Here is a 22,120-nt window from a genome sequence, read left to right on the forward strand (position 1 = left end):
TGAACAACCTCTAGATTTCAGTAAGAGTAGCAATTTGGATATCAAAATTTTGTCGGAGATTGAATGGGAAGTTTGTTTTGCTTCCAGCTCACAATCGAGCACAACAGATGATACCTCATCATGGACTCAATTTGTTGCAGAATTGAAGCCATATGAATTTATTTAGTGAACATAACAGTTGAATCTTCCATTTTTTCAGGTATGACCTAATAATTTCAATGAGCAAAAGATGTATAAAAATCTATCTTCTCCGAAATCAGCAAATAATTCTTCTACTGAAAATATTTAAAAAGACCTAAACACAACCATACGTATCAATCTCTTTTTGCATGGGAAAGATATCTTGGATTCCACCAGTATGTCCCTGCTGAAAGGTCTCACTGTGGTATCAACATATAAAAACTTTGGAAATCAAATTTTGAATATGTCTGGAATTTTTTAATTTACTGTGGCAGACACTGATCTGATGGATAATGGTGGTTCTCATGGTGAACGAGTAGTGAAAACTCTAATGACAGATTTATTTGCCAAGAGATAAAATTTATACTTCAACCAGTTTTTTAATTCTCCATCCCTTGCTGAATATTTAAATCCAGTCCCAGCAAATAAGTGTCGAATTATTACTAAAACTAGTAAAAGAATGCCAAATGATTTTCTACAAACTAAGTTTTAAAAAAGGGAGCTGGATGCAATTCATTGACAAAACATAAAAGAACTTCTTTTCAAAGAAAAAAACAAATATGTTTTACTGCTGACTTACTATATCTGGTCTAGATATGGGTGATACAAGATCAAAGAACAGGAATACAAGAGAATTCTAAAACCCAAATGTATCATTGACTATAAAAATATGCGTGGTGTTGGATGGTGGAGATTTTATAACGGACATCATCCATCTTTCAGAAAGTCCATTAAATGGCATAAGAAATTATTCTTTGGTCTAATGGATATTGCTTTGTTGTATACCAATGTTCTCTATGATACACAATACTAAAAAAAACTCCATCTCATTTCAAAATGACTATGGTAAAGCAAAATTTGTGAAAATTATGGAAGCTTTAGAACAGAAAGGCAATTCACAGCTAAATCATCATACACCACTTTAAGGCTTTCCATAAGGCATTGTTCTTTATTTAATGTGAATGAAAAAGGAGTACAATCCAGAAGATGTGTAGTTTGTTCACAGACTATAAGGAGTCAGTGGGAAGCAAGCCAGACTTTTTACTTTTTACATGAGCTATGCAATGTGAGACTTTGTATTCATCCATGCTTTAAAGACTATCACAATCTCTTTTCTGATTCATTTATGCTATAATAGCATTTAATCAGATATTTTATTATTTTTTTTATATGTAATTAGATATAGATTTACCATTTATTCCAATGCATAATAGCATGGCCTTTGAGAACAAAGCCTTACAGCTTAGTTATGTCAGCACGATGAGTGCATTACTTCTTTGGGCGTGAGGGCAGTGCTCAATCAAAGATTATCATCAGTCACCAATTTGCTGCAAGAGGCTGAACTGCAATTACTGACCTAAAATCTTAAAGTATACAGTGATTTTCTGCAGTTGGATATGTTAAATTTGAGTTTTTTGGCAATTTGTGGGTAGTTCCAGAAACAATACAATGCCTTACATGCGTTCAGGGCTGTGATGTAATGGAAATTACAAATCTGAACCTAAAGTACACATTTTCGCTTTTCCTAATGATACAAATCTGAAAGAGAAGTGGATACGTGCAATAAAATGAAAAGATTTCATTCCAACTAAAAAGTGCAGGGTGAGCTTTCATTACTATGATTTCATTGATATTTAAAGTTGATATATTTAATGTTGATAATATTTAAAGTTGATAAAGTTTATATATTTCATTGATATTTAAAACATGTAAGGCATGTTTAATATGCCAGTTTTAAAAGCTAAAATGATTTCCACTGAAAAACTAGAGTAAAATATAAAAGTGTAAAATGTAAAACTAATGTAAATAAGTAGTACAATAAGATTTGTCGTGCGTTTTAAGCCAAAATGATTTCCACTGAAAATCTAGAGTAAAATATAGAAGTAAACAAGAACTACTATAAAATGTGAAAGTAAATATAAATAAATCATTGCTAATTTAAATAAGCAGTACAATAAGTTTTTGTTTCCAGTAATTTGTCTTAAAATTGTATAATTTTGTTAATAAATACATGTTGCTTCATAAATTGCATATGAATATTCTTATGGTCAATTAAGTGCATAATACTACAGGATTATTTTATGTATAGTGTATTTTATTTCATATACTGCAGAAACACTTCTGCATTATGATTATATACTAATCATGTAGTATTAAGTGTTCATTAGAAAATTCAGTGCTTAACTATAAAGCAATAATCAGGAAAATATACAGGATCTGGAATTTAAAATGGCATTTGAAATATTTAATTTATTTTAGATTTTATTCTTAATGCACTTGTCATTATAGATTTAAAAGTAATAATGTTTCTCATTTAAAAATACAAATTCGTATGTTTCTAATATTTTACACGGACATGACACTTTCAAATTTTTTTGGCCACATTTTCAAATTGTTTGTGAAAAGTGTAATTAATATCATATTTTAAAAAAATATACACGAAACAGATAAAAATATTGTTAAACCAGTTGCTTATAAAACTTAAGAATTAGTTTTTTTTTAAATTTCATTTTTTAAAATTTGCTATTTTGTTTTTTATACTAATATTTTTGCTCCAAATAACTTTCTTGCATATTCCTTAAAAATCTACACCAAACTGTGCTTGGAATATTGTATGCTTCTGTTACTAGACTTAATGAAACATATTATAAAACTTTTGATAGTTTGATGATACTGTTCAGTACTGTGTACCCTTAGAGTTGTTTGAATGAAATGATATTAAAATTCACCTATATAATGACATGTTTAAGAGATTTTCTTTTAAATGTGTCTCAATAATTTCACTTTCAAGACACCTACGTATGTGAACTCCATTTTCAGCCAGCTGACATCATATGTGAGGTAAAGGCTTTTAATGAAAAAAATTGGAAAAGATGTATCAGTATGCTTGAAGGTTCTGAGATTAATAACAGGTGCACTACCATCAATTATGATTAATTGTCCATCAGACTTACTTTAGAAGCAATCCGCAAAGATCCTATGACAAAAAGGATAGAACTAGAAAACAAAAATCTTGCTGCAATTCAAAGTAGTATTACAGAAAAACAGAAGTATGATGAAGACCGACAACTGTTAAGTTCGAAGGATTTATGCAATTAAAAAAAAGCATGCTACAGCTTTTGGATTTGGGAAATTTTTGAAAAATCATTGGAATTGAAAATTGGAATCAAGACCATGTCTTGATTTTTAATATTAAAGTTGAACCTGCACCTCAAAAACAATTATTCGATAAAGATTAATCATGGAAAAGTATCGGTAAATTAAAATTACCCATGAAAATTACTAATATAAATATACTAAATGAAATGAAATTAAACATGCTAGCAGTAATGAAGTCATACGACTGAAACTGCACTGAATATACTATCTGATATTAACTGCAATAATAATGAAAAAGATGTTATTAAATTTGTAACTGAACAAATCTCAATTCTCCTCCAAGCTGCAAAATGGTATAATCTAGATACACTAACTTTTGAGACAAAGTGGATACATTTTACTTCCACACCCAAATATCATTCAGAATATTAATTTAAAGCACAATGTTCATCCTAAACCAGAACAAATGGATTGCAATTTCTTATTGTACATAAAACAGAAATTCAACTTTTTAAATGAAAGTGATTAAAAAGGTAGTTTTATTAATAGATGAATTTCATATAACATCTAATTTTGATAAAAGGGAGGTAATTTAATGGGAATGGCCTATAAGCAATTCAGGAGCTGTTTCAAGTGTGCATGTATTTATGATTTCAAGTATACCATCATCATATAAAGACACTGTTCACGTGCTTCCAGTGCATACATTAGTGCAAGAGTTCTGCATTCAATTATAGATCAAATCATTATAGGACTTGAGAGAATAGATTTTTTTTGTCATTGGAATCATTACAAATAATAATGTAATAAATAGCAAAGCTGTATCTTTATTTTCTAGTTCTAAAAAAATAAATATTTTATCCTTATCCTATTGATTTTTTCTGATATATTCAGTGCATATTATTAAATGTGTTCAAAACAACTGGGTTGCACAAAAAAGTGCTGAAAAATGCATGAACTGAAATTTCTGAATGAAAATAAATCATCTAAAATCTTGCCAGCTTTCATTTATATCCTAAAGGATCTGCAGTCTCTTGAAGTGTACAGTCTTCTCAGGTAAGGCCATAATTTATCTCTAAAAGCCTTAATGCAGGCAACTTTTGAAAAACAAATGTAAAGCTAGTTCTTCAGGTTTCCAGTAACTTTGTTGTCCAAGCATTACTAGAAACCCATAATAAAGGAAAACTAAAACACTCAAAAGATACAGCAAAGCATATTGATATACTTTCCACATGGTTTAGCATTATGAACATTAAATGTTCATACAAAGGCCAATGCTTGAATGACAAATTTAAAACACCCCTCACAAACAGTAACAGTGATGAAAAATTCATCTTCCTGATTAAATTTTTGAATTGAACATACTGAAGAAAATTATATACTACTTAAAAAAGTCTGTAAGAAAATGTTGGTTCTTGTAAAATGCTCTTTTCATTCACAGTTTTCATGTTTATATGTAAATGAAAAATAACGCACAATGTTTTGTTTGAAGTTTGAAAGCTTATGAAATGTTAGAGTTTATCCAAACTATACAAAATAAAATGAGATTAAATAATTATTAATCTCCCAAGTGACAATTTTTATCAAGCATTAAGAAAAATAAGTCTTAAATCATGATATATAATAAATATATATATAATAAATGTTAAGATAATATACCATATTTAATAATCTCCCATTTACTTCATATTGGAATAATATAAAATTAGTTTCTATTGATAAATAAGCAAACTGTGGGTTCACTCACTTCCAGAACAGAAACAGAAATTCAACTCCAGTGGAGGAGAAGAGTTTCTTTATATGCCTCACAGTGATGCCACAGAAGAGATGAGTGGCCTTGTTTTTTGAAGGCTACAATAATATGCACCTGTAATTTCAAACTATATTTTTTAATTTTTAGGTTTATTAGCCACATAACATGCACCCTTTTCTTTAAAAAGAAACCTGAAATATACATGTGCGGTGCTCTTATATTTTAAGTCATTTATTCAGAGACTTTTCCCAGACTTTTGAGTAATATTTCACTGAACTGACAAGCAATAAGGGGAACAATATATGTGTGCGGAAAAATGCTTGAGTAAATAATTCTGCGGAGAGGGAGAGTTATTCTAGAGTTTCTAGAAAAGGGAACATAATTTTGGGTAAGAATGCATTTCCAATCAGAATGAATTTATGGACTTAGGAGTCACATGTGTCTTCTGAACAGATGTAAGCACAATAATTAATTAGCTTTACATATTTCCTTATTTTTAAATATACCATTTTTTATATCCCGCATATAACGCACACCTATAAACTCTGATGTTATTTTTTGTATTAAAAAAGTGTGTTATACACTGGAATACATAGCAGATAAGATAATCACAATGTCTCGATATTCTCTATTTATGATTATACTGTTGTTAGTTATGATTCTAGAAAATTTTAAACCAAATTATAATTTTTTTTTTCTTTTTAATAATAATTTTGAAATGATCAAATAAGTTAGCCTTAGCAATAAGAAATATCTGTCCTGTCAGATCATACTATTGCAACAGCATACCATCTTCAAGCTGAGTTATGCTAAGTCACATGGCATTGTGTAAGAAGATTACATACTGGATGCATATATGATACAACCATCAGGAAGTGGTTAAAAGTAATTGCTACATAGTGATTTAGATAAGCTACTTCATAGCCTGGAAAACTTCGAAAAAACATTGATTGTTTTAATACAATTAGTCTATCAGCTTCTTCAAATAAGTAGATCAGTGAATGGTTATTTATGATAGATCCACATAGCAGGACATACAGTTCCTCATAAGTCAATGGTGCCATGACTCAGATTTCCTTCAAAAGATCCTTTAATATTCTTATCAAGCATATCCAAAAACCTTCTCACTAAACAGCAGTGATACATATAGTATCAGCAATTAATGTATACAGGGTGAATCTGAACAAGGGGGCAAAACTTTATAGGATGATAGAACGCAACTATACAAACTATATATAGAGTTTGGGGAGAACGCAAATGGCGAACCGCTAGGTGGCATTGTTAATAATATTCAAAGGGTCAGTCCTCGCACCAAACAGCATTTTCTACTGTAGATTGCCAAGACGATAGCTGGTTATACGAACCACGAAATTGCCAGGGCGATGGATTGGTCGAGGTGGTCCTATAGCTTGGTCATCAAGATCACCAGATCTCTCATGTTTTGAATTTTTCCTATGGGGCCATAGGAAAAGCCTAATCTAAGAATGCCCCAATTGAAATGAATATAGATCTAGTCATCAGGTTCGTCGTTGTTGCCAGCAATATTCGGCAAATGCCTGGTGTCTTCATAAATGTGAAGCCTGCTGGCAAAAGGTCTTTTGAGCAATTTCTTTGAACACGTACATCAATTACATTCCCATTAAGAACATGTTTTCTGAAGTATCTCCTATCATTCTTATGTTGATTCTTAAAATGTTTCAGTGAAAATCTACCTTTTAACTTCTCCCTGTTTGCATTCTGACCATACATTCTACGACGGATATTGCTTGTATAGCTGCGTTCTAGCAACCTGCAAAGTTTTGCCCCCTTGTTCAGATTCACCTTGTACTGCATTGGGAACTAAAGCTTGCTTCAAATGAATCACAACATAACTTGATTAAAATAATCAAATAAGAGAAGTGGTACGTTTCCATTCCTTGTTATCTAATTCTAATGTTAAAATCGATGGACACAATCAAATTACGGAAATTAATGAAGGTTAGTCACAAAAAGGAAAAACAATAACATAGCTGTGTTCTTCTCCTGAAATGATTATTTGAAAGCTTTTATAGGGAAATTACACAATCTTTACTCTTTTCTAGTACTGAACCAACATGCCAAAATGTGCTGAGACATAGCATGGCTTTAAAAGAAAAGTATTTAAAACTTATCTATCACAAACTACACCTTATTTTGAACATGAATTAGCATTCTGATATAAGCATAGTCAGGGAAATAATATTCCTAACTAATATTAAAATTTGCATTTGTTTTTGCACAGGGTTTGTACACATTTTTGCACATGGAAATTAAGTACTTTTAAGGACCATTAATGAAAACAATTAAGGACCTATGAACAAATGGGAACTGAATTCAATTAAAAATATTATCTATGCCTGAATTTCCCTTTTGTAACACCATCCTAAAAATAAAATAGATCCCTAAGTAGTATGCATTATTACTAAACATGAATTAATGAACATAATTATTAATAAGTTTGAGAATAAAATAAACTTTATATGCAATTTATCAAGTAGCATTAAATATTTTACATTTATAATAGTTGTTCATATTTGAAAGAAGATAAGTGACATTTACGTTTTAGTAACAGTTAGCTTTATGTTGATTTTTTTTTTTTTATGTCTCATTTTGTCACATACTTGGTCAGTCTAGAGGTTTAGTAGAAGGTAGATTTTATGTGAAAGAGCATAGGTTAAAATGAGAAGTAAGATCATAATCAGCATGATTCATAACAAAAGACTAAATGTTGTCACTGCTGCTGCTTGTCTAGAGAGAGACCTGCTGATTAGAGGCCTGATGTAGGCACAGTTGGCAAGTGTTGAAAGTTGGTCAGGCTCTGTTTGATGCAGTTAGTGTTATAGCTTCGTGTACAGTTCCAGGGGTTGTAACCCAGTTAATATACTTTAAGGTTCCAAAAAGCCATTAAAGCATCAGAGGTGATAAGTTGTTTTGTATTATTTTAAGTCTCACTAGATGCACAGAATAAGTTTTACTTGAATTTTTACATTTTTGTATTTTTATCTTGTGACCACAGTAAGTGTTATTGAAAGGCAATAACTCGCTTTAATATGTAGAGATAATTTTTAAGGGTATGCAGTTAGTTATAAATAATTAAATTAGATAGTTTGATAACCTTAGTTATTATGGATTTATACTTGACCACAATTAAATTTTATTTTGCCCTATTAAAATCAAAATTTAATAAAATTTCAGTTTAAAATACATGTAATTTATGACATTGATTCTTAAACGATATAAGCTTCAAAACATAATGTTTTGTAACAACAAAATATTTATCCATCATTTTAATTGGAAGCCTTCCCAGACATTTTGGCTAGTTTATATCAATTTCCTTCTCTTTAAGCATCTTTTCTAACAATTAGAGATTTGTCTCAATATGCAAAACAATGCTCTCGATAGTTTCTGCATGCTTAATCTCCTAACTTGTCAACCTCTTCACAATGTACCTATGAGGGTTTACTTGATCTGGTAAAAGTTATGTAGTGCAAAATCCCCGACAGACGTGAAGCATATTATTGCTATGTCTGAAAGTAACTACAATATCAGACAAAGGTTTAAATAAGACACTTATTTAAAAAGAACTTAGAACATAGAGGCATGTTCTGATGCTAACAAAATCAATTACAGCTCATGGTGATGCAATTAAACAAGAACAGCCAAATTCAAACTAATAATGTGGACTAGTGGTCAAAGATTATACAATTTAATTTAAATTTAATCTGGCTCAGTAACTCTATCATATGAGGAAATAGAAATAGGAAATTATAGTAAAGGCTGAAATCATAAACAATTGGGCAATTAACATAATAATAACTGCACATATCTTTGAAGAATAATTTTCTTTATGTATTCAATTTCTTTCTTCAACATGTTTCCTTTTCATTTTAGAATTTTTGGATTTAATTAAGGATTTCTGTTATTCTAAAAAACACTAAATGCATTTAGAATATTCAGAAAAAGTGGCTAATTTTATTTTAGTAATATGAACATTCAGAAGAAATATGAAATATATATGGTAAAGGCTGGTTACAGAGCTGATGTGGCAGAATTTTTAGAATTTAGTGACAAACCGAACAAAAAAATCTAGAAATGGCAAAACATTTAGAATTTAGAGCAGGCATTGGAAGCAGAATTTAGGATCCACAGAGATTGTATCAGGTGGGAAAATGCCTAGTGCCAGCTATGTGTATGATGCATTAAGACATATTAGATAAATCTTTTAAATTGTAAGTTTTCAATTTCTTTATTAATAAAAAAAACCCTTTCTATAATGCTTGCCCATGTGATAAGATCAGAAGCATTTTGGATATTTTCCATGCTTCTGTCTAGTGAAAAGTAGAGAAAATAAAGAAATGATAAATATGTTAAGATTTTATGATCAGAAGTAAAACATTCAAATATTATGTTTTCATCTTTCTTCCAGACATTCTCCAAAAAGTAAGAAATTCATTGCAAACTTTCTGTAAAATACATCCATTACATGTTGATACTATGGAGACATTTTTCATTTTGTCACATACTTCTCGATTCTTCTAGAATCATGGGTCTATAAATCTTGCCTTCAAATCCTTCTAAACTTTCCACGCTGCAATGTCTAAAATCCTAAAGAAAAATTATCCCTACCAATTCTGTAACAGCAAAAAGCAAGAAATATTTTGGGGAAGAAAAAAAAGAGAGAAAAAGTGTAAAATTAATTTTATAGAGAAAACTTATGCATATTTTGAGAATTTTGAATATTCTGAGACAAACATGGGAAACTATGAAAAAATTAAAATGAAGACATTTTTAATTAATTACATAGCTAATTTTGCGTTTGCTAAGAGCTGTTTCATAAATTGTGCGTTATAGCATTATACCTTGTTTATTTTTCAGATTTAAAATATTGTATAATAAAGTTGCCAAAATGAAACTTCATAATATGACAGCAAAAAATAAAAATGTTTTATTTTAATGTTACTTTTTAAATATACTTTCAATATATTACCTAGAAAATGAATCAATTAATGAAATTAATCAATGTTATGATGTTTTAAAAAAAATCATCCAAAAATTCTCTGATCTCAAATTCTATAGAAAATGATCTTAAAATCACCAAAATGTTGAAAAGTCGCCAAGTTTAGAACTGTTTAATAAAGGAATTCACATCTCCAAACAAGAAAAGTTGTTTAAGAGCTCTTTATTAGAAAAAATGAATTTCAAAATGCTTATGTTTCACTTCTTGCTTAGACACTCGAGTATTCCATCATTTATATTAGAAATAGAAACAAATTATAACTCATGAACCCATTCAAAAGATAACCATATAGGTCAGTAAATCACCAAAAATATTCCTCCAAAATGCTAATTTACACTCAAAATGACAGTCGTAAAAACAGAAATTTCAGATGATTAAAATTAAGGACCTTCTGCTGATTTTGGCCAAAATTAAGGTCTTTTAAAGACCAAAAATTAATTCCAAAAAAATCTAAGGGCTCTTAAGAACCATACGTACACTGTTGCAGTCTTCAACGTTATTTTTTTTCTTAATGTTGTTTTGTATTGTACGCATTTATAATCAATTTTCCAGTTTAGATTTACATATTATGATACTGGCATCATTTTAAGTAAAATTCAATCAGTTTTATTCAACATTACAGGGTCTGCGCATGACGTTTGGTCCTTCAGCTCACAAAAATTTTCTCAGTTTTTATTGTTGAAATATTTAATATACTTGTTATCTTTAATTTTCCATTTTATGGGGATAAATGCATAATACAAAACAAAAAAAAAAAAGTCTCTTGCAACATTCTTGTCATTGTCAACATATGCTGCACTTCATTCAGGTGCATTCGATTTAATTCTTGACAGATGGATGATTATATATATGTGACACAGCACCAAAACTAAGTTTTTCCAAATTTTGACATAAAGAGCTTAACAGGTTTTACCATCACTCACATAGACCTATCTAGCAAAATTTATATTCATCACAACAGCCATAATAATGCGTTAGATGCATTATTAGCAACAGGAGCTGAACTATCTGAAAGAAATATCTGTTAAAAATGAATTTTGGGTATATGGTGTTTAACTATATTGTTAACAAAATTATATTCAATAAAATGATAAACACAAATTTACAATGAATTGGTTCAGTATGTATATATTAAATAAATTTACTGTAGACATTGAAAGAACTACTTGTGAGTAGCCGTACCATAGTTCCTTGCCAAGACTGAAACTTTCCTATTTCCATTTCTCATTCCATGTATCACAGAAGTGTTTTTTAACATGCAAAGATAATTTTAGACATCAAGTGGAAACCAGGCACGACATTATCCCCCCCAAAAAAAGATGTATGTCACAGATCACGAAGAATGAATGCAAAAGTAAACAAAATTCACTCACTTTTTTCTTTCACTTTTTCAATGAAAGATTTATCTAACTCACATTCTTGTTCCCAGTCTCCAGGGATTAAGTTTTTGGTATAGCTTATAAAATAATCAAGAGGACAAAATTCAGAACATCCTTCAATTTTCAGCACATGTGGAGTTTGCATTTCCTTCTCAGGATTGGTGGAATTTAAGTAAAGTAGACGAATAACATTCTTTCCATTCTTCTCATAAAGTTCAAATAAAAGAGATGAACAATATGGTGGTTGCTTCATATTGAAAAGATTTAGGGCTGCTAGAACCACAGCAATATTGGTATCATGCTAAAATTATAAAGAATTAAATCAGTATCAAACAGTATTAGTATGTTTGATCATTTCACGGTTTGTCTGTATCTACATAATTCTAACAAAATTCAATCTTTCTTTCAGAATAAATTTGTATTAAAAACATTTCAAATATTTCTGCAAATCCATAAATGATACAAGTCTTTCTTTTCATGACTTCATAAATGATGCAAATCATTCTAAATAATTTAATAAATAATTTTCAAGAGAGAAGAATAATGTCTCTTGTAATCTAAAGAACCTTTCTATTTGAATTAACATAAAATAAAAGGAGAATTTTAATATCCAAATTATAAGTTTTATGTAGTTCCATATTTCTTCTCTTCAGACGGAAAAATTTCCTAACTAAAGACTTCAAATTACAATCTATTATTTCAAAGAAGTCTAACATTAAATATTTAAATCTTTTTTTTTAAATATTAAAAAATTATTTAACATTTATATAACAAACATACAACATTAAAAATCTTTAGCTTTCAGAATGGCAACACTTCAAGACTATGCTATATGGAAGGCCATATGGATGATAAATTAAAGGCCTTATGTTTCCCACAGTAGCGATTATTGCTAAGAACAGCTTCTAGATTATTTCTATTTTCCCTGTCCATCAAATTTTTCAGGATAGAATTTTATATGATATGTGAAATTAATACAGCCTCTTCTAGGGGCTATAAAATTTATGATCAGTAGTTAATTAAAACTAGGAAACAACACCCAATTTCAAACTATTAAGTCATCATGAAAGTTCTGCAGTTTTTTTCTGATAAATGAAAATTTATTAACTCAAAAAACATAAAATGTCACTAAAATCACATAAACACTACTTTGTTCTATGACTTTGCCATCTCTTCGGCAGCTAGAAAAATAAATAAATAAAAAATAAAAAAATGCCATAAGGTTTATCTGTATGGGAGAATTATAGGCTTTCAAAACAAACTTTTAGTTTAAAGTTTTGGCAGTCAACACAAAAAGAGCACATCACTATTCCTATGCAGACAAACTCATATCCCTGGCTGAGGGGATGACAGACATTTTTAAAGTATAATTAGACAGCAAAAAAGAGCCATGTCATGCATCACCCCTTGAAATGTCATTCATAAGACAGCACATGTGCCATGATTAAAAAAAATTATTCTCCCTTTTGTCATGTGCAAATTGAACAGCTTATATAAGTTTACTTTTTCCATCTGTATTTTTTGGACTTTGCCAGTTTCATCCCTTGACAGACAGAAATTGAGCCTCTTGCAAAAGGAGAAATACCTTATTTTGTCATGTACTTTTCCTTTTCTGGCAATTAGGAATGGTACTTTACAGAAAGCTTTCTCTCTTTTTTCTGCCTCATTCCTCAAACAGCTACCAGGAGGAAATTTCCCTGAGAATTTCATAAATTCAGGAAGAAAATGTGGTCAGCCTTTTGAGCAAATGTTGATTCAAACTAATTGCAAGGTGCCTAATCGCATGCTCTCATGGTCGTTTGCCAGGATCCGAAATTTGTTGTCTTTTCAAAAGTCTGTGAACTCAGCAAAAAATAGTCGAAAATAATAAAATCATGAAACCGCCATGATATTAGCCTGCAGTATGTGTGCTTATTTTTAAGGACATTTAGTCATTTAAATCAGTCAAAAGCTCATTTTAAAATTACTACTCACCATCCAACGATACCAAACTAAATTTTTTACTCAAGCATGTGATTGGGCATATTCCTTGGCCGACTGCCATGTGTTGAAAGTCATACATGATGAAAGCCACATTTCACGGTTTGTCTGTATCTACATAATTCTCATCATCCTTCTTTAAGAAATCTTAAATCATTGTTAAAAACTAAACATTTTGTTGCCGTAAAAAAGTTTCAAGCATCTTTTCATAGTGATGGGGAAGAAAAAAGAAACAACAGAAAAGTAGATATTTATCAGAGGACTGGTCAAATTTATCAAACAGTGCCATAACCTGGCTTGTGGAAAGCAAACAACTGGGCATGATGTCGCAGCAGTTATCCATTACAGACAACAAAACAAGCTTTCTGCCAATGCTTCCAGAAATATCAGGAGTGATGGAGAAGGAACAACTGTTTAAAAAGTTTTTAAATAATTATGTTTTACATTTCAAACAGAACTGCCTCTAAAGTATTTTCTGCATGCTTTTTGAATATAAGAGTATATAAATAAAATAACTTCATGATACTTTGCTTAAATTGAAATTTAAATTGAGAATAAAAAATAAGACTAATAGAATAAGAGTAAATTTAATGCTGAGAGGAAAATTCATACACATTTAAAAACTAAAATTAAATTTAAGTTTATAAATAAAGCTCTCATGAATACATAATACTTACAGCAGAATAAATTTGCACTTTCTGATCTGGGATATCACCAGATAACTTCAAATTCATTTTTTCAATTATTTTTTGAAGCAAAGGACCTATTGAAAGGTATAAAATAATGTTGTAAATTTACACTTCAAATGATTTATATGATTGTAAGGGCAAATTTAAATAGCACTTTATGATATTTATTGCATTTATATAGTGAATCCACCAGGAAAAAGTATGTACATTTCTGAAGGTTTATAAATATAACATTTATGAAGATACATGTAAGTTTTATAGTCCAGATTAAGGAACACGAATGGAAAATCTTTTTAAATATTTAAATTGATGGCCATTTTAAAAGATGTGTTACTGATAACATGGCCCAGTGAAACTTCAAAATATCAAAAATTCATTTAGTATTTGGTTGTATTATCTTTCAAAGGCTGGAACAGAGAGCTTTCAATCAAACAGTAATTAATTTATTAATTATTTAAGTATTTTTTCCTATTCATGTTGATATTTTAATTGTTATTTAATTACCAGTCAGAAAAATAGCTGACAACATTAATTAAGCTGATCCATTTAAGAAAGAGTTTAGTGGGATAAATTTTTATTTAATCATTTAACCAAGAATTATTATTGGTTTTATTTTGATTTTTGCAACTTACAATTTTTATGTATTATATTAATTTTATTTTATTTATTCATAATTAAAATTGTATTTTATATGACTGTTTCTTTATGAGGTATTTAGAAAATTTCATTAATTAAAGAAGATATTGAATTCAACTGTTGCTGTATTTGAGCAAATTTCCACAGAGAAATAAAACCTTTATATATGTATGTATGTAACAATATTTTGTATAGTGGATACTGGTATAGATTATTAAAGATGTAGCTGCAGTTATGGGTAGTTAAACATTTCACCATTCTTGAAGGAAACATACAAGGCTTAACTGATGCAAGACACACATCCACTTTAATAAAATTACAGACATGCTTTTTACATATTTTGCATAATTGCAATAAGGAAGAGAACTGGCAGACAACATTTTAGAAACACAGAAAATCATGAGAAGTGACAATAAGATTGCAATATGGATACTATATTAAGAATAATTATTTACAGACATGCTTTTTACATATTTTGCATAATTGCAATAAGGAAGAGAACAGGCAGACAACATTTTAGAAACACAGAAAATCATGAGAAGTGACCATAAGATTGCAATATGGATACTATATTAAGAATAATTATTTCTATTGAGTGGTCCAAGTTTTAATTTGCAAATTTGCATTATTACTGATTAAAAGATTTCAGTTTCACTTCTGCTGTGAGTACATGCACTACGAGTGTTATGTGACAGAATTGCCCTACAAGCATTTTTTGAAAAGGACTTTGAAATGATGCAGTTGAGAAAAAATTATTATAAGCATGCTATTATATTTAAAATAACCAAATTAAAAAGAGATTTGACAGGATTATTACAAGATAAAGATAGAATATTATCTTACCATATTTACTCACATATTTTCCTACCAATTCCACTACTTAAAAACAAGGAGGGGAAAAATATGTTTTGTATACAATTTCTAAAGAGGGGGAGGGGGTGTTATAACATTAGAAAGCATATTGCTATTATTTATTACAGTGGAGCTTCATTTATACATCTTTCAAGGAACCATTCACAAATGACATATGTATAAATGAGAAAGCCATAGAAATGAAACTTTACGATATGAAACATATACCTACTGACTGCACAATTTTGATACTACTACCTACTACTAATATCACACAATTTTATTATGCTACTTTCAATTTGTTTAAAATATTAACATGGTCAAACAAATTTAAAATTAATATTTTAACCAATTTTTTTATAATTAATATTTAAAAATGACATTAATAGAAATGTAATATTATTAAATCATAAAAATGCAAATTTCTATATATATTTATGTAAAATTGATAAAAAAGTCATACCTTTATTTGAATTACTATCCTGAATAAGTATTTTTTTCTTTCAAAAAACATTTTAAAGCAAATTTTAACTTTAAAAAAAACTTTAATTGTCATCTCTTTTGATTCATAATCTTTAGTGAAGCGCTATGAATTGAATTCATTCCTTGAAATGTTTTATCACTAGTATTATTACGCACAAAGAAATTTCTCAGTGTGTCAATGCAGTAGATAGCATTTTGAAAAGAGGGTGGAATTATTTCTTCATTTTCTTGTTCATCCCTGCTACTTAAATGTTCATTTTGCAAACTGTTTTCAATCAGCTCTTCAACTGTACATAGCTCTGACGTTATTACACTGGCATCACAGTTTTACATATTCCATGATTGTAATGGCTAATCCCAGTAGTTTCCAATCTTCTTCATTAACAATCACAATTTCATCATCATTTTCCCAGTCAACACTTTCACTTGGATTCAAAAATACTCCTTTAATAAAGCAAGTTTTAATTGTTTGTGGTTTTACTTGAAACTTACTTTGTGGTTTGAAATCATATTCATAGCCTCAAGACTATTAATTTTTTTTTTTTTTTCTGTTAATTTCCTGTAGTTATATTTTGAAGGGCTAGTTGAACCAACCTCTGCCTCCAGAACATTTTCAAATTCTTAACAACATCCAAATTTAAAGGTTTTATTACACTAGTACAATTTGCAGGAAGAAAACAACTTTACCATTTTTAAGAAATCTAGTACACTGAACCATAAAAAGTAAAATTTTATGGTTTTATCTTTTCACAGTGTTATTTATTTTCTTGCCCATTCTGCAAAAATGTCCATGGTCATCCATGCTTTCTTATTTGCTTTATATTCCAGTGGCAGACTTTTAATATGCTTGAAGAACCTTGGTTTTTACAACTTTCCTATACCTAAAAAGTCATTTTTTCTGTACCATTAGCATTTGCAGAAAGAAAAACAGCAAGATGTTCTTTACGTTGCTTAGCTTCATAACACTGGTTACTTTTGAAAACTAGGGTTCTTGCAGGCATAATATTAATGATAAGAGCAGGTTCACCAACATTAATAATGTTTTTTAACTCATCTATTTTAGTGGATAAATTCTAGAACCATTCTTCAGCAGTAAGCCTTTTTGATTCTCCATTTATTATAAGACATGAGATTTCATGCTGCAATTTAAATTTATGCAGCCATCCAGTTAAAAAGTAAGTTTTTTTCACATTCAATCAAAGTGCTATTTCTTCTGACTTCTCGATTAACATGAAGTCATTCACAAAAATTCTAAATCCAAGATATTGAATGCAAAATTTTTGAAAAATGGATATAAGTTTAGGAAGCTTTCCACCTTGAACATGCAAGTTCTTTGAAGTGAACTGTCTATAAATGTTTGCTCTTTCTTTGCTTTTTTATATAATAAATAACCATTTTTAGTGTTGTCACAGGAATATCCAGTTTCTTTGCTAACTGGACTTACTGGTATTCTCACTAAATTCTTTTAAGATTTGAATTTTATCATTTAATAAGAGTGTCCTTCACTTTCATGACATTTTGTATCAGTTAATTTTGCTCCACCTAGTTTACTAAACACAGAGTTCTCTTATGAAGAAAAAACTGTCTATTCTTCTTTTCAAGTATCCCCTTGATTCGTGAAATGGCTTTTGAACTTCTGTACCAGACTATGAAATCTCATGTCTTGTTTCTTTCTCCTATCCCCATTTCTAAGAAAAATACTTCAAAGCCTTGACTTGTAAAGTGCAAAACCAATGCAGTAAGTCAAACAAAAGTGATGTATAACCAAAGCTATCTGACATATAAAAGAAATACTTTATTATTAAAATAAATAGGACTGAATCAGAACCAAGATGAAATGACATACAAACAGTGCTCCACCATATATATTTCAAAGGGCTTATAAATTTCAAAATATTTTTATAACTTACACAAAATAATTAATTTCCTATTTGTGCATATATTTTACATTGGTACCTTAAACCCAAATTTTCTAAACAGTATACTGAAAAAAACTAGGACAAAAAGTACACAAAGGAGAGAAATTGTGAGCAAATATATATACAGTCATCACTCATTGCAATTTTCTTTTATTTCTTTATACGAGGGCCATCCAGGAAGTAGATTACGTTTCCGTCTGTGTCCGCTAGGGGCGGGGCTAGCGCGGCCATCTTGGGGTCAGAGCGTTGCGCAGCTCAGTCTGCATCTAGCCGTGCTAGTGAGAGGTTCGTGCTGTGCTCCGTTCAGATACTGTGACGGTTTGAAATGTCTGCGTTAATTGAAAATCCCGCGAGCTGCGAGGTGCGCTCAGTAATAAGGTTTCTGACTGCAAAAAACTGTAAACCGATAGAAATCTATCGGCAGCTTCGTGAAGTGTATGGGGACAACATTATCACTGAAGGTGGAGTGCGTCAGTGGGTCATAAGATTTCAAAATGGCCGAACCAATGTTCACGACGAAGATCGAAGTGGGAGACCCAGCATAGTGACCGCCGAACTTCTCGAAAAAGTCGATGCTAAAGTCCGTGAAAATCGAAATTTCACAATAACGGAACTTTCTTTGAGTTTTCCACAAATTTCGCGAAGTTTGTTGCACGAAATCATCAGCGAAAAGCTTGGTTACCACAAGTTTTGTGCAAGATGGAAGGCAAGAAGAGGTAACGAAGTGGTTGAAGGCGCAGGCGGCCGAATTTTTCGACGAAGGAATTTCCAAGCTTGTACATCGCTACGATAAATGCCTTAATTTGTATGGTGACTATGTAGAAAAGTAGTATTTGAGTGTGGCTTTCATCTGTATATAATAAAATTTGTTTCCTATACTTTGTTTATTTTTTTATTCCAAAACGTAATCTACTTTCTGGATAGCCCTCGTAGTTCAGAAAGTTCCTAAATTATGTTTCATTGATTTTACAACAAAAGAGAACCTAACTGAATTCATGCAGAAAACATTATAACTAAGGTTTATAATAATAGACTTTGTGCTTTTTCCAGTGAAAAACATAGTTTATGATCATGCTACAAGAAGAAATAATGATCAATGAATGTGTTTCCCTGATACATGTTCAGACCTGTATTTGCTAGAGATACTGAGAAAAAATCGTCCAGTACTATTACTGCGATCACAGAGTATCAGGAATAACTCCATAAAGCACAAAATTTCAATTAATTCATCAGCATTTATTACATCTCCTTAAAAGTAATCCCTTCTGGCTGCATTTACAGTATTTATATCAATATCTTTTACAATCCATGAAGCATGTTTTAACATTATCTTCGCGAAACTCTTTCAGGATTTGCAGGAAATTTTCTTTCACTGCACCAACAGAGTCAAAATGATGACCAAGAAGTGGCAATTTTAACATGGAAGTAAGAATAGCTCACAAGGTGTGACATGAAATGAATATGAAGGGGTGCTAGGCTTTCGGCCACCTGGTTTCTTTGCTCAATAGTAAATGTTTTGCCACCCTCAAATTCTGCTACTGCACCAGCCCTGGATTCCACTGAATATCATATAACCCTTATACACCAACTTGAGGAATTATTATTTATTATTTTTTGCTTTCAGTCACCATTTGACTATTAACTGACAGCAGCTTGAGAAATGACTCACACAACAACATCTAAAGCAGTTTTTGTTTTTAATATCAGGAATACCAAACAGGATGGTACCTTTTATGCAGACATTATGCTTTGTGAAGATTACAGACCTCAGCCAACTATATTGGGAAAGGTTGTGTTGATCAGAAGAAATTTCTAAAAAACAGATCTTGTAAATAATATTCACATGCTATTTAGTGCTTTCTGAATTTAGAAATAACTGATTTGTTGGTCTAATAAACCTTAAGGGTATTTCTTCATTATGCAACTGCCATGCTTTTTGATGCACCTATCACTTGACAGGTATTGTGTGTGTGTTTGCCATCTATAAATTATTCGTGCAACTAAAAATTGTTTACATTAAGAAATCCATAAAAATGCATGGCAGCGGCAAAATGGAAAAGCAATACTTTAAGAATACATGGAATTCATCAGGACTCAGATAAGCCTAAAGCAGGCCAGTGCAAACTTTGTGACTCCAAAATTCTCCACTCAGTTTCTTCCTAAATTCTAAAAAATTTGCAACCTAGTGCATTTCCACATGCTCTGCCGATGGCCCTGGCCTTAAGCAGGAAGTAGATGTAAGCATAATAAATAATAAATCTAATACAGTTCAGGCTTAATTAACTCAAGATGCAATAGAAACAAGACAAATTTTAGTGGAACAACGTCTTGCTACAGCACCAGTCTCATGATATATAGCCAACAGTGGACACTGGCTAAGCTTTATGATGATAGTTGCAAATTTGAAGGTTTTCATGCAGTGCAAACAAAAAGCAAAATTTTCAATTTAATGGAATTTGTGGAGAAGTGGTAATTATATAAAGTATTCCATTACCATTTTTGGGGCATTGCATAATGCCTCAATAATCAGTCAATTAACAGATAGCAAAATTTGTAATAGGGTTCCAAATTCAGAAAATACTGCTACTGATAGTGAAGAAAGTGATAGAGAAGTTGTTGAGAAAGAAAAAAATTTTATTAAAAATTTAGTGGGATTTCTCAAAATGACCCTTACACGAAACTGAACAAGAAATTATGTCCATGTATAAAAATAAAGAGAATGTATCAGCTCATAAAACAAAAAAATACATTTTGAGTTTTTGGTAAATACTGATTCTCTTAAGGTTGAAAATGCTTCATTATTTTATAAAACTATTTTATACTTTTAATTTCATAATTTCTACATGTCATCTAACTATATTTAAAATGATATTACAAGAAAATAAATCAAGTTAAAAAGTTAGTTCAGAATCATAATGAAAAAAAATACCATTTTATAATCCTTATCTAATGTAACAAATATGTACTAATACCTTAAAAGAACGGATGAAATTTTAATAAATCTTACATTTTTATTTGGTCCTGTTTTACTGATAAATTCTAAATAAATGTTTTCAAGTTAAAAAAACCTACCGATTTAAAAAATTTTCAAGTTTAAAATAAATTAAATCTGTAAAGTGCCTGTTTCCTTACTTCCCTTTGTATTAAGTAATGAGATTTAAGAAACATAATAAAATAGCAATGTCATATTTTGGCTATCACAGAAATTTACAACACCTCATTCGACTAAAATTTTGCAAGTTGCAGGAAATATGCACATGTGGCTTACCAGCACGAAGTCGATGGAGTAAAGGTGAATTAAAAGTCCAGAAAAAAGAAAGATCAGCAACTGTTTCTAGCTCATCCCAAAATGGCTCAACCCAGGATGGAACAGTAAGATTGTATTTTTTCTAAAGAAATAATAAAATAACTTAACATGGACACAAATTTAACAGCACTTTTAATTATTTTCAAAATGTAAACTTTTATTAAGATATATTTGTTTTGTTAATGTAATTCATTTCAATCATTAAATACATGTGGTAATTCGCTCCTATAACTCATCCTCCTTTTCCTAAATCTGGCAACAGCGACAGCGGCGAGTGCGAGCTGCGTGAGGAAATGGACAGACCTTGCATTCCGATGAGGTTAGAACACTGTGACGGATGCAGCTGAACTATGCCTTTCGACGATGTTAATTTACGATGTGATTCCGTTTCATGATGAATAGACTTTTTATCTTACTTCCTTTCACACTGTAAATACCATAATCATGTTTATTCTTTCATCATTAAATACCCTTAAAATGCTACTGCCTTCCTCTATTTTAATCCTAACCTCATCCTACATGGGGGCTCAGCCCCACGAACTCTTTCAACTCCTTAACCTAAAATCTGTTCTTCTCTTCAGCTTTTTAAATCCCCTAGACTACCACCGAATATAACTATCAATGATGTACTACTGTGGAATAATATCGCAAGATTCCCGTTGTTGTGATTCATCAGCACGTAAGTAGAGCTAATTTTATTTGATGAAGTAATACTAATGAGGAAGTAATATTATTTCAAGTTATTATGAATATTTGATGACGCCTTTTTATGAAGTTTATTTGAAGAAGCGAAAGGCATTTGCTTTTG

General features: G+C 30.4%; 1 protein-coding gene across 5 annotated transcripts in view; it reads right to left on the bottom strand.

The window, feature by feature from the left end:
- LOC118199896 (prostatic acid phosphatase-like) overlaps window positions 1-22,120 on the bottom strand; it is a 78,202-nt gene that overhangs the window by 16,469 nt on the left and 39,613 nt on the right. For 2 of the 5 annotated variants that reach the window (XM_035371759.2, XM_035371761.2), the window contains exons 7-9: window positions 21,274-21,394; window positions 14,104-14,189; window positions 11,441-11,747 (exon numbers count right to left, since the gene is read on the bottom strand). In XM_035371759.2, the coding sequence (XP_035227650.2) occupies window positions 11,441-11,747; window positions 14,104-14,189; window positions 21,274-21,394 (514 nt within the window). Of the gene's footprint in view, window positions 1-9,411; window positions 9,682-10,212; window positions 11,076-11,440; window positions 11,748-14,103; window positions 14,190-21,273; window positions 21,395-22,120 lie in introns of those variants that run through there. The other 3 variants (XM_035371762.2, XM_035371760.2, XM_085820817.1) reach the window with 3 other exon arrangements.

Source organism: Stegodyphus dumicola, chromosome 7 (assembly GCF_044657685.1).
Source record: "Stegodyphus dumicola isolate Sdum_Otavi_A_Nest chromosome 7, ASM4465768v1".
In the NCBI taxonomy this organism is placed as follows: domain Eukaryota; kingdom Metazoa; phylum Arthropoda; class Arachnida; order Araneae; family Eresidae; genus Stegodyphus; species Stegodyphus dumicola.